General features: G+C 32.7%; 1 protein-coding gene and 1 pseudogene across 4 annotated transcripts; both read right to left on the bottom strand.

The window, feature by feature from the left end:
* LOC106341287 overlaps positions 1-899 on the bottom strand; it is a 2,986-nt pseudogene extending 2,087 nt beyond the window's left edge.
* Positions 900-1,050: 151 nt separating this feature from the next.
* LOC106336601 (potassium transporter 2) lies at positions 1,051-5,031 on the bottom strand. 4 transcript variants are annotated; one of them, XM_013775470.1, is made up of 11 exons: positions 4,928-5,031; positions 4,647-4,765; positions 4,408-4,479; positions 4,088-4,322; positions 3,779-4,024; positions 3,651-3,704; positions 3,328-3,588; positions 3,193-3,245; positions 2,997-3,114; positions 2,648-2,902; positions 1,052-2,257 (listed from the first exon to the last, which is right to left on the bottom strand). In XM_013775470.1, the coding sequence occupies exons 3-11, from the start codon at positions 4,444-4,446 to the stop codon at positions 1,191-1,193; spliced, it is 2,328 nt and encodes a 775-aa protein (XP_013630924.1). In that variant the 5' UTR covers positions 4,447-4,479; positions 4,647-4,765; positions 4,928-5,031; the 3' UTR covers positions 1,052-1,190. The 4 variants fall into 4 exon arrangements, with proteins under 4 accessions (XP_013630926.1, XP_013630924.1, XP_013630923.1 ...); XM_013775472.1 differs by lacking the exon at positions 4,928-5,031 and having other exon boundaries at positions 1,051-2,257; positions 3,328-3,582; positions 4,647-4,858; XM_013775469.1 differs by lacking the exon at positions 4,928-5,031 and having other exon boundaries at positions 4,647-4,856.
* Between the last annotated feature and the right edge of the window lie 7,627 nt (positions 5,032-12,658).

The following is a 12,658-nucleotide window of genomic DNA, read 5'->3' as shown; positions in this document are numbered from 1 at the left end:
GGTAAAATGTATAAAACAAACCCCTATATTAATAAAATAATAAGAAACTTAAACAATAAAATTAAAAAGTTATAAAATACTAAACACTAAAATATAAATTGTATATTTAAATTTATATAATAATATTAAAATTAAATATTTATAAAATGAAAATATACCCGCACTATGTGCGGGATAAACTCTAGTTTTATATGGTAAAAATGAGGCCACATTTCATATAATCTTTTGGACAAATGATTATTTGTTTGATTTTTAGTTATCATATCCTTATTCCATTTTTTCCATTTTTATCTTCTCCAGCATACTTCCTATCTTAACCATATTTATTATTAAATGAAAAACCTTATTTATTATTCTTTTTAGCCTTTTTGTATTGTTTGTGGTACTATTTACCATTACTATCTTATGTAAAAGGCCACACAATTTTTTTATTTTTTTTGCTTTAGGCCACTCTCAACTATGGGACGGCACTGCCTCAGCTCCTCAGAAGAACATTCAGTCCACTGGTTTTGTCCTGGGACCTACATTGCAATCCAGTGCTGTTATATATAAGAACCAAGTAAACAACAAAAAACAAAGACAAAGATCAACATTTTAGAGATAAAAAAACGTACTGGAACACAGTAGAGTAAGCGACGCTCCCAAACTTTCATATCAGAACCGTCAGGGAACTGTGAGACATCACTGTACTTATTCGTACTCCATGTTAAACCATCCTTCACATAAAGAAAAACAAACAAACCATTATTAAAAGCTAAAGATTCAAACGCATCAAACCATCAAAAGCTAACCTTGTAAGCGCCAGCATAAAACTCATTACCAAGCATGTCCTGAATCATGCCACGAAACCTGACAAGAGTCTTGGGCTGTACCCACTTGATACTTGACGAATCAAGCATGTGAGAGATAATAGTATTAACGTTTTATTTTTTTTTAATATTCGTGTACTATGCAAACTTTCGATAATAATAATAATCTTTTTTTTTTTTTTTGTCTGTGGATGTAGCTAATTTTACCGATGATTACTCATCATTTTTGTCTAAACAGAGGATTTACTAACATCTTGGTCAAAAAAGTCAAAAACACTAACACAAAGATGGATCTATGAACAAAGAAAGACAAGAAGCTAAACTATCACCAATAACAGTGAACATACAAATTAGATTTTGTGTTTTTTTTTCTCTCTTAATTCAAACAACATAAACCATGCCTACTTCCAAAAGCGAAACCGGCGGTACCTTGAGCGCCACGTCAGGTCCTCTACAGTTCCTCCTCAAGAAATTATAACCGAAGTTAACAGCCAACCTCTTCATCACCAACGACCCTTGCTTCGCTTTCACATGCGAGTGTCCCAATATAAACGCCGTCCCAGCCTCTTGCGCCGCCACTAAATCACTCAGCTCACTCCTCAGCTCCTCCTCCTCCTCGTAACTCTCTTCTTCCACCGCAAACCTAACCCTCCTTATGGTTGCCGTTGGCGCCACGTCAGCCATTTCTACGACCTCTTCCATGCTCTCTACTGTGGTGAAACCTATAGAGACGCTCTCCGGCTGAAGATTCTCTTCTATCTCGTAAGCAACCGTTCCTATCACCGCCAGTCTTGAAGACTCGCTTGACCTATCCTCCTCCTCTTGTGTTCTTTTATGCCAATCGTAACGTATGAAGTCTCCAAGCTTGGTTACTAGCTCCGTCTCGAACGAGTCAACATCTTGATGCACGTCACGGTAACCATACCTCACAATACAGCGGTAAGACCTGTGGTCGACAGGCCCAACACGGCCCACTAAGTATCTCTCAGCGGCTGGAACGAAAGGGACAGGGACGGACTTCACGCAGACGAAGACGAGGACACGGTGGAAAGCAGGGAGGTTGGTGACGAACCGGGAGAAGTTCGCGGGGATGCCTGAGGTCAAGTCAGTGAAGACCAAACCGATGCCTGGAACTCTGGAGATACCTAGGCTCGGACCTAACGCGAGGAGCCAGTCGAGGGAGACTTTGTTCTGGAGATCGAACTCGTACTTCTTGATTGTTGTGTAATGCCAAACGAACATGATGATCATGAAGAAGAGGGATAAGAGGATGGGGAGCCAAGCGCCCTCGCGGAACTTGGTGAGTGAGGCTGAGAAGTAGAGTAGCTCTATTGACCCGAAGAAGAGGAGGAACAAGAGGGCTAGGAACGGTGGCTTGTGCCAGCAAAGAACGATGACTAGTGACATAAGACATGTTGTTACTAGCATAACCGCCATTACAGCCAAACCTGCAACCAACCACAAACAACATGAGCAAGTGGAGCGATCGAACATAGCCCGAATCTAAAACAAAAAAAAACTAATTTTTTTTATTATAAATCATGGTCTAAAACTTTAAATTTTTAGATATACTAATAAATTTAGAGTTTGTAATTTCAAAAAAGACGTCAAATATATATAAGTAGGGCTATAAACTTTTAAAACTACTTAATTATATCGCTAAAATACATTTAATATTTTTTGAACAGGGTCCATAAATAATATGAGACAGCACTGCACAAAGGAGTAAGTACTAATCCAATAGATATACTGTTTGCGGTTTTTTTGCGGAAAAACATGATTTTGCGGTTTTTAGAATTCAAGAAGTAGTGTGAAATGGTGAAAAGAATCTTTGGTACCTGATGCATTGCCGAGGTGTTTGACATCTCTAAACCCAATAGTAACAGCAATGCAGAGAACCATAAGCATCCAGTTAATCTCAGGTATGTAAATCTGACCATGGATCTTGTCAGAGGTGTGAATGACTTTGACTCTAGGGAAGCATCCAAGAGACTGGCTTTGGTTTATTATCGAGAAAGTGCCACTGATGATCGCTTGGCTTCCCACAACAGAAGCAAGAATCGCTATCATAAGCACAGGCCAGTGCACACATTCTGTATCAAAAACCAAATGATTTAAATTTTTTTTTAAAAAGATCAGATTCTTGAACAAAGTTTCAGTTCTTGAAAACTAAGGCAAGATACTGACTTGGCACAGAGACGTAGAACCCAATGGCGTGAGCAGAGTTGTGATGTTGGGAAAGGTAAGCAGCTTGTCCCATGTATGCCAATATGAGAGCAGGATAAACCAGGAAGCTAAAAGCAATCTAAAAACAAAACAAACACATATAACTACTCAAAACATGTGGCGTTATAACAACAAGTAAAAAAGCGTAGAAACTTGCCTGAATTGCAGCGTAGTTGAAATGACCAAGATCAGCAAACATTGCCTCAGCCCCTTAAAAAACAAAGACTCCAAGAGTTAGATTTTACCAAAACATTTTCATCTTATTAGCAAAATAGGAAGAGACCAAACTAACCAGTTATACACAACAAGATCCCGCCTAGAGACATCCATCCACTTACTCTCGTCTTCCTCAAGAACATGAACATGTACTTAGGAGAGAGAGCTTTGTACACATGAGGATTCCACTGTATTATATTGTAAAGGCCAATGCCACTTATACAGAGCAGCCAAGTAAGGACAATAGGCGCGAAAACAAACCCAACACGGTGTGTTCCAAAATGCTGAAGCGCAAAAAGACAGACTAGTATGAAGCAGCTTATAGGAATCACTGCATCTGCAAAGGAAGCCATAGTAAGAACTCAAGGAGCAACAAAGGTAAAACATTAAACCACTTACATTGGTGATGTTCTTTAGACATATTCATCTCAAGACCTGACACAGCAGAGAAAACTACATACAAGAAAAAAAAGATAAGATTAGAAAGAACTCATATAAACATTTAAGGTATCTACAGCCAACCATACCGGAGATAGCTGGAGTGAGAAGACCATCTCCAATAACCATACAAGTCCCAAGAAGAACAAGAATCAGCAAAGCAGTGTGTAACCACTTGTGCTTCTCCAGATACCTTTTCACACAAGAGTCATGGATCTTCTCCGGTGGATGCTCCAGTTTATAAGTGGATAGTGCCTCGTCAGCTGCTTGCCGGTTAGGAAGGAGGCTGACTTTGACATGGCGGCATATCAATGAGTACAAAGCAAAAGTCCCACCTGAGACCAAAAATAACATTAACCTCTGGTCTGTGAGAGAGAGAGAGAGTGTGTGTCTCTTACCTTCTCCGTTATCATCAGCACGGAGGACAATGAAGACATACTTAAGCAAAGGGAGCAAAGTAAGAGTCCAGAAAACGAAAGACAGAACACCATAGATCTCTTCGTTTGTCTCTGAATGACGAATGTCTTCAGCGAAAGTGCTCTTGAAGACGTAGAGAGGAGAGATGCTCAAGTCTCCGTAGACAACACCAAGACTCTGATAAGCAAGAAGCAAAACAGACCTCCATGACTCCTTCTGCATTATTTGTAAACACACATCAGGAGATGATTCCAATAGGTCCAAACTTTGAACAAAATCTGAAAAGAGAAAATCTACAAACCTTTTTAGAACCACAGCATTTTCCAAAATTGAGATCCATTGTTTTGTTTTACTTTACTTCAAAATCTTCAGCCTAACAAGTTTTAAGACAAAACCCAGAAGTAAAGTTCCAAACTTGCAATAAGTAGAACCCACCATGATAAAGATTCAACATAGTGAGCCAAGTAAAAGCATTATAAGCCCATAAATGAGTAAAATCAATTATTTTCTTTTGCCCATATTCTGTCTCTCAACACTTACCTGTATATGTTTCCACTTACAGTAACTTTCTAGAAATTGTAGATTTTTTTTTTGCTGGGTGACGTGAAATGAAATGTATCTGCTTTATTCATTGAGGAGAAGATAAAGCCTCCACATTGCTACCAAAAGAAGAAAAAAAAAATCAAATCTTTTTTTTTTGTTTTTCTTCTAGGGCGTGAAGAAAGAGAGCAAACGTGGTGAGAATATTATACAGGTGAAGAGACAGAAACACGTGAGCGCCTCCGAGACAGTTAAGTACTTAATTTAATTACTCTACTTACCAACAAGATTTGTGCCATTGATGCAGCTTTGTCCATCAGCCTCCGAGTTTGGTCATCGCCAAACCCCACTCTCTTTCATTTTCCGTTTATTTTTGGTGTTGTTGTTAATAAGTTTTCATTTTTTCAACATGTGTGTTGTGTTGACGCTAACAATTTTTTTTGTTAAAGATGTTAAAAACGCTTAATTAGCAAGTTATCAAAATTATTGGTTTCCATAATTTTTAGCTTACTAGATCTAAACACAAAGATATGGTGAATGAATGGTGTATCAAAAGGCCATGTATATTAAGATTTTTATCCTATTATAGTGTTCAAGTAGATGATAAATAACAAATAAACAAAATAGCAGGAAAGAGAATCATTAATGGATTAAATAAATCTTCATATAGTGTAAGATGATAAATTGCTTTTTTCTTACTTTCTTATATTGTAATTTTGATGAATAATTGTTATTATTAAAATAAAATATGGTGTTTGGAAATATCAAATCTAAAGAAGTCATTGGTTAGTAGTTTAGAAAGAAGTCATTGGTTGGTGCTCCTTTTCAATTCCCTTCTTTTCATGCTTCTTTTTCTGTAACTCCATGCTTTTATGTTTCTTTATCTCCTTTTATTAGGTGTTACTGAAGTTTCAACCTTTATCAATTGTGAAAATGAAACGATTTTTTTAGCCCACTTTCTCACCTTTTTTTTGTAAGTGCACTTTCTCACTTTTGACATTACTGTATTTGAACAATTAGAGAACTGGATCGGAATCCAATTCTTAATCTATTCAGATTTCTATTGACAACAATCTTTCTACGGTTTTATAGTTCAAAACGTCTACTATACAGGTCGGTGGATTCAATGCATGCATAAAAAATGTGAGCGATACTATGTACCATGAAAAAAAGTTTAACATACATTAATGTATAATGTTGTTGAGATTTCTAAACAACACTAAAGAGCATAAACTTCAATATATAGAGCACTTATTGAAAAACTAAATTTCGTAGTGGTTAACTTTCAGATTTTGACAAAAATTCAAAAATATGACAATTTTGTTTTATAGCATAGCTGCATCCTGGACTAACGTAGGATAATGGTCAAAGAGGTTTGAATTTTTTTTTTGTCTGTTTCTCTAGAGATTTCATAGTGGATGGTCCACTGATTTACGCAATATATGAATTTTTATTAAATTAAATGTTAAAAATTAAAGACAATACTCATGTACCAGGAAATAGAGTTTAGAATACATCAATACAATTGTATAATGCGGTTAGAAAATTTTAAACAACACTAAAGAGTGTAAACTTCACTATATAGAGCATTTACCAATAACTCAATTTTGTAGGAGTTGAAAAAAATTCAAAAAAATATGACAATCTTGTTTTATTGCATAAGTGCATCCTGAACTAACATACGATGATGATCAAAAAGGCTTTAAATATTTATTGTCCATTTCTTTAGAAAATATATATTTTATAGTGGTTAGTTCACTGACTTAAGCAGTGTATATAGTTTTATAAAATTAATTGTTAAAAATTTAGAGCGATGTCTATGTACCATGAAAAGAAGTTTATCATACATTAATACAAATTTAGAATGTGGTTAGAAAATTTTAAGAAACACTAAAGAGTGTACACACCAATATATAGAGAACTTACTGAAAACTCAATTTCGTAGGGACCTTCATATTTCGAGAAAAAATAAAAAATATGAGAATCTTGCTTTAGTGCATTGTTGCATCATGCACTCACATAGGATATGATGGTAAAAGAGGTTTGAAATAATTTTTTGTGTCTGTTTCTCTAGAGAGTAGATATTTTATAATAGTTAGTCCACTAATTTAAGCATTATAAAATTTTTTATTAAATTAATTGTTAAAAAAATTAGAGAGATGTCCGTGTAACATGAAAGAGTTTAGCATATATTAATATAAATGGAAAATGTGGTTAGAATTTTTAAACAACACCAAAGAGTGTAAAATTCAATATATAGAGCATTTATCGGAAAACTTAATTTTTTAGGGGTGTTAACCTTCAGATTTTGAAAAAATTCAAAAATATGACAATCTTGTTTTATTGCATAGTTGCATCCAACACTGACATAGTATGATAGTCAAAGAGGTTTGGAATTCTTTTTGTGTCCGTTTCTCTAGAGAATAGAGATTTCATAGTAGTTAGTCCACTGATTTATGCAATCTATGAAGTTTTATTAAATTAACTGTTAAACAATTATAGAAAATATTCATGTACCATGAAAAAGAGTTTAGAATAAATGAACACAAATGTATAATGTGGTTAGAATTTTTAAACACCACTAAAGTATGTAAACTTCATTATATATATTTTAGAGAATAATATCGTCATGCATCGCATTTCTCTAGAGAATATATATTTTATAGTGGTTTTATTAAATTAATTATTAAACAATTAGAGAGATGTCTATGTAACATGAAAGGGAGTTTATCATACATTAATACAAATTTAGAATGTGGTTAGAAAATTTTAAGAAACACTAAAGAGTGTACACTTCACTATATAGAGCACTTACCGGAAAACTTAATTTCGTAGGGGTTTACCTTCAGATTTTGAGAAAAAATTCAAAATATTACAATCTTGTTTTATTGCATAGTTGCATCCAACACTGACATAGTATGATGGTCAAAGAGGTTTTAAATTCTTTTTGTGTCCGTTTCTCTAGAGAATAGAGATTTCATTGTGGTTAGTCCCACTGATTTATGCAATCTATGAAGTTTTATTAAATTAACTGTTAAACAATTATAGAAAATATTCATATACCATGAAAGAGAGTTTAGAATAAATTAATACAAATGTATAATATGGTTAAAAAATTTTAAACAACACTAAAGTGTGTAAACTTCATTATGTAGAGCATTTACCAAAAACTCAATTTCGTAAGGGATTAACCTTCAGATTTTGAGAAAAATTCAAAAAAATTGACATGTATTTTTTATTGCATAAGTGCATCCTGAAATGACATAGGATAATGATCAAAGAGGTTTGAAATCCTCGTTGTGACCTTTTCTGTAGAGAATATATATTTTATAATGGTTAGTCTACTGATTTAAGCAGTATATAAATTTTTATTGAATTAATTGTTAAAAAAATTGAGCGATGTCTATGTACAATGAAAGATAGTTTAGCATAGACTAATGTATAATGTGGTTGATATTTTTAAACAACACTAAATAGTGTAAAAATCTGAAAGTTAACCCCTACGAAATTAAGTTTTCCGGCAAGTGCTCTATATATTGAATTTTACACTTTTTAGTGTTGTTTAAAATTTTCTAACAATTCATAATGCAAAAACCTCTTCAACCATCATCGTATGTCAGTTCAGGATGCAGTTATGCAATAAAACAAGATTTTCATATTTTTTTGAATTTTTCTCAACTCCTACAAAATAGAGTTATCAGTAAATGCTCTATATAGTAAAATTTATACTCTTTATTGTTCTTTAAAAATTTCTAACCGCATCATACAATTGTATTGATGTGTTCTAAACTCTCTTTCCTGGTACATGAGTATTGTCTTTAATTTTAACAGTTAATTTAATAAAAATTAATATATTGCGTAAATCAGTGGACCAACCACTATGAAATCTCTATTCTCTAGAGAAACGGACACAAAAAGATTTCAAACCTCGTTGACCATCATCCTATGTCAGTTCAGGAAGCAACTATGCCATAAAGCATGATTGTCATATTTTTGAATTTTTATCAAAATCTTAAGGTTAACCCCTACGAAATTTAGTTTTTCAATAAGTGATTTATATATTGAAGTTTACACTCTTTAGTGTTGTTTAAAACTCTCAACCACATTATACATTAATGTATGCTAAACTCTCTTTCATGGTACATAGACATCGCTCAAAATTTTTAACAATTAATTTAATATAACCTTTTATACTGCTTAAATCAGTAGACTAAACACTACAAAATATATATTCTCTAGAGAAAAGGTCACAACGATGATTTCAAACCTTTTTGACCATCGTCCTATGTCAGTTCAAGATGCAGTTATGCAATAAAAAATACATTTCAATTTTTTGAATTTTTCTCAAAATCTGAAAGTTATCCCCTTACGAAATTGAGTTTTTCGGTAAATGCTCAATATAATGAAGTATACACGCTTTAGTATTGTTTAAAAATTTCTACCCATATTATACAGTTGTATTAATTTATTTCAAACTCTCTTTCATGGTACATGAGTATTTTGTATAATTGTTTAACAGTTAATTTAATAAAACTTCATAGATTGCATAAATCATTGGACTAACCATTGTGAAATCTCTATTCTCTAGAAAAACGGACACAAAAAGATTCCAAACCTCGTTGACCATCATCCTATGTCAGTTCAGGATGCAACTATGCCATAAAGCAAGATTGTCATATTTTTTATCAAAATCTAAAAGTTAACCTCTACGAAATTTATACTCTTTATTGTTCTTTAAAAATTTCTAACCGCATTATACAATTGTATTGATGTATTCTAAACTCTCTTTCCTGGTACATGAGTATTGTCTTTAATTTTAACAGTTAATTTAATAAAAATTAATATATTGCGTAAATCAGTGGACCAACCACTATGAAATCTCTATTCTCTAGAGAAACGGACACAAAAAGATTTCAAACCTCGTTGACCATCATCCTATGTCAGTTCAGGAAGCAACTATGCCATAAAGCATGATTGTCATATTTTTGAATTTTTATCAAAATCTTAAGGTTAACCCCTACGAAATTTAGTTTTTCAATAAGTGATTTATATATTGAAGTTTACACTCTTTAGGTGTTGTTTAAAAATCTCAACCACATTATATATTAATGTATGCTAAACTCTCTTTCATGGTACATAGATATCGCTCAAATTTTTTAACAATTAATTTAATAAAACCTTTTACACTGCTTAAATCAGTAGACTAACCATTACAAAATATATATTCTCTAGAGAAAAAGTCACAACGAGGATTTCAAACCTCTTTGACCATCATCCTATGTCAGTTCATGATGCACTTATGCAGTAAAAAATACATGCTATATTTTTTAAGTTTTCTCAAAATCTGAAGGTTAACCCTTACGAAATTGAGTTTTCGGTAAATGCTATATATAATGAAGTTCACACACTTTAGTGTTGTTTAAAAATTTCTAAACACATTATACATTTGTATTAATTTATTCTAAACTCTATTTCAAGGTACATGAGTATTTTCTATAAATGTTTAACAGTTAATTTAATAAAACTTCATAGATTGTATAAATCAGTGGACTAACCACTATGAAATCTTTATTCCCTAGAGAAACGGATACAAAAAGAATTCCAAACCTCTTTAACAAACATACTATGTCACTTCTGGATGTAACTATCAAAATCAAACAAGATTGTCATATTTTTGAATATTTCTCAAAATCTGAAGGTTAACACCCCTACAAAATTAAGTTTTACGGTAAGTACTCTATATATTGAATTTTACACTCTTTAGTGTTTTTAAAAATTTCTAACAACATTTTCCTTTTACATTAATGTATGCTTAAATCAGTGGATTAACTACTATAAAATATCTACTCTCTAGAGAAATGGACAATAAATATTTACACCTCTTTGACCATCATCCTATGTCAGTTCAGGATGCACTTATGCAATAAAAAAAATATTGTCATATTTTTTTGAAATTTCTCAATATCTGAAGATTAACCCCTACAAAATTGAGTTATCGGTAAATGGTCGATATAGTGAAGTTTACAATCTTTATTGTTGTTTAAAAATTTCTAACCTCATTATACAATTGTATTGATGTATTCTAAACTCTCTTTCCTGGTACATGAGTATTGTCTTTAATTTTTAACAGTTAATTTAATAAAAATTCATATATTGCGTAAATCAGTGGACCAACCACTATGAAATCTCTAGAGAAACGAACACAAAAAAAGATTTCAAACCTCTTTGACCACATCTTATGTCAGTTTAGGATGCAACTATGCCATAAAGCAAGATTGTCATATTTTTGAATTTTTATCAAAATCTGAAGGTTAATTCCTACGAAATTTAGTTTTTCAATAAGTGCTCTATATATTGAAGTTTACACTCTTTAGTGTTCTTTAAACATCTCAACCACATTATACATTAATGTATGCTAAACTCTCTTTCATGGTATACATACATCGTTCAAATTTTTTAACAATTAGTTTAATAAAACTTTTTATACTGCTTAAATCAGTAGACTAACCACTACAAAATATATATTCTCTAGAGAAAAGGTCACAACGAGGATTTCAAACATCTTTGACCATCATCATATGTCAGTTCAAGATGCACTTATGCAGTAAAAAATATATGTCATATTTTTGAATTTTCTCAAAATCTGAAAGTCAATCCTTACGAAATTGAGTTTTCGGTAAATGCTCTATATAATGAAGTTTACACACTTTAGTGTTGTTTAAAAATTTCTAACCACATTATATATTTCTATTAATTTATTCCGAACTCGCTTTCATGGTACATGAGTATTTTTTATAATTGTTTTACCATTAATTTATTTTTAGTTTTTTGTCATCAACTTATACGGACTCATACTGACTCTGTAAACTAAACTGGGAGATCTTGATCCATGTGAACGATAAAAGACGGTTGCTTCCTGAAACTGCTTGCTAGGCTATCCGCCGTTGAATTATGCGTCCTTGGTTTATAGATGATCTCTGATCGGAGGAAACTTTCTTTCAGGACCTTAATATCTTCCAAATAACTTGCAAAAGCTGGTCATTCTTCTGGTTCCGAAACCATCTTCACCAATTGAGAACAATCCATTGCAAACGTAACCTGAAATTGACGTAAGTTTCTCATACATTCCATTGCCCATAGTAGCGCTTCCATCTCCGCATGAAGAGGAGATAGACTAGCCCGAATATTCCTCGCCCCCATTAGCTCATCAAATCCTTATGAAGTGCTGAGCCAACCCTGTCGAGAGAAAATATCATTCTCTTTTCAGGAACCATCTGTGAAACACCATCTTCCTGGAATTGACGGTAGAGTCATAACCTCTATGTGTGGTACTGTCCTCTCTTCGTTTAATATATGTGCATCAACCCATAGTGTTGATTCTGTTTCTGCCAATTTAAGCGTGTCTATGGGATCAATGTCCAGATTACTAAAAACTTTATTATTCTTTCATTTCCAAATGTACCATAGTATCTATGCAAGCAAATGATCATCCATCTGCGGGAAAACTCTCCAGAAGAAATGATCCATGTTTTTGAAGAGAGAGCTTGTTGGGAAAATAGAACCATTAATTTAATAGAACTTTTTATATTGCCCAAATAAGTGGACTAACCACTATGACATATCTATTCTCTAGAAAAACGGACACAAAAAATATTCTAAACCTCTTTGACCATCATCCTACGTCAGTTCTGGATGCAACTATGCCATAAAGCAAGATTGTCATATTTTGAATTTTTATCAAAATTTGAAGGTTAACCCCAACGAAATTTAGTTTTTCAATAAGTGCTCTATATATTTAAGTTTACACTCTTTAGTGTTGTTTAAAAATCTCAACCACATTATACATTAATGTTTACTAAACTATCTTTCATTGTACTTAGACATCGCTCAAATTTTTTCGCAGTTAATTTAATAAAACATTATATACTGCTTAAATCATTGGACTAACCACTATAAAATATATATTCTCTAAAGAAAATATCACAACGAGGATTTCAAACCTCTTTGACCAT

The sequence above is a fragment of the Brassica oleracea genome, chromosome C4 (assembly GCF_000695525.1).
Source record: "Brassica oleracea var. oleracea cultivar TO1000 chromosome C4, BOL, whole genome shotgun sequence".
In the NCBI taxonomy this organism is placed as follows: Eukaryota; Viridiplantae; Streptophyta; class Magnoliopsida; order Brassicales; family Brassicaceae; genus Brassica; species Brassica oleracea.
The sequence above is the reverse complement of the archived record's forward strand: the minus strand, read 5'-3'. Positions and strand labels throughout refer to the sequence as shown.

What these genes read in the sequence shown, in the direction of transcription:
- LOC106336601 (XM_013775470.1), bottom strand. Translation starts at nt 4,446, where the DNA reads ATGGATCTCAATTTTGGAAAATGCTGTGGTTCTAAAAAG. An exon ending in TGCTGATGATAACGGAGAAG is followed by an intron (nt 4,025 to 4,087) that starts GTAAGAGACACA and finishes TTTTGGTCTCAG; the next exon opens with GTGGGACTTTTGCTTTGTAC. An exon ending in GTTCTACGTCTCTGTGCCAA is followed by an intron (nt 2,903 to 2,996) that starts GTCAGTATCTTG and finishes TTTTTGATACAG; the next exon opens with AATGTGTGCACTGGCCTGTG.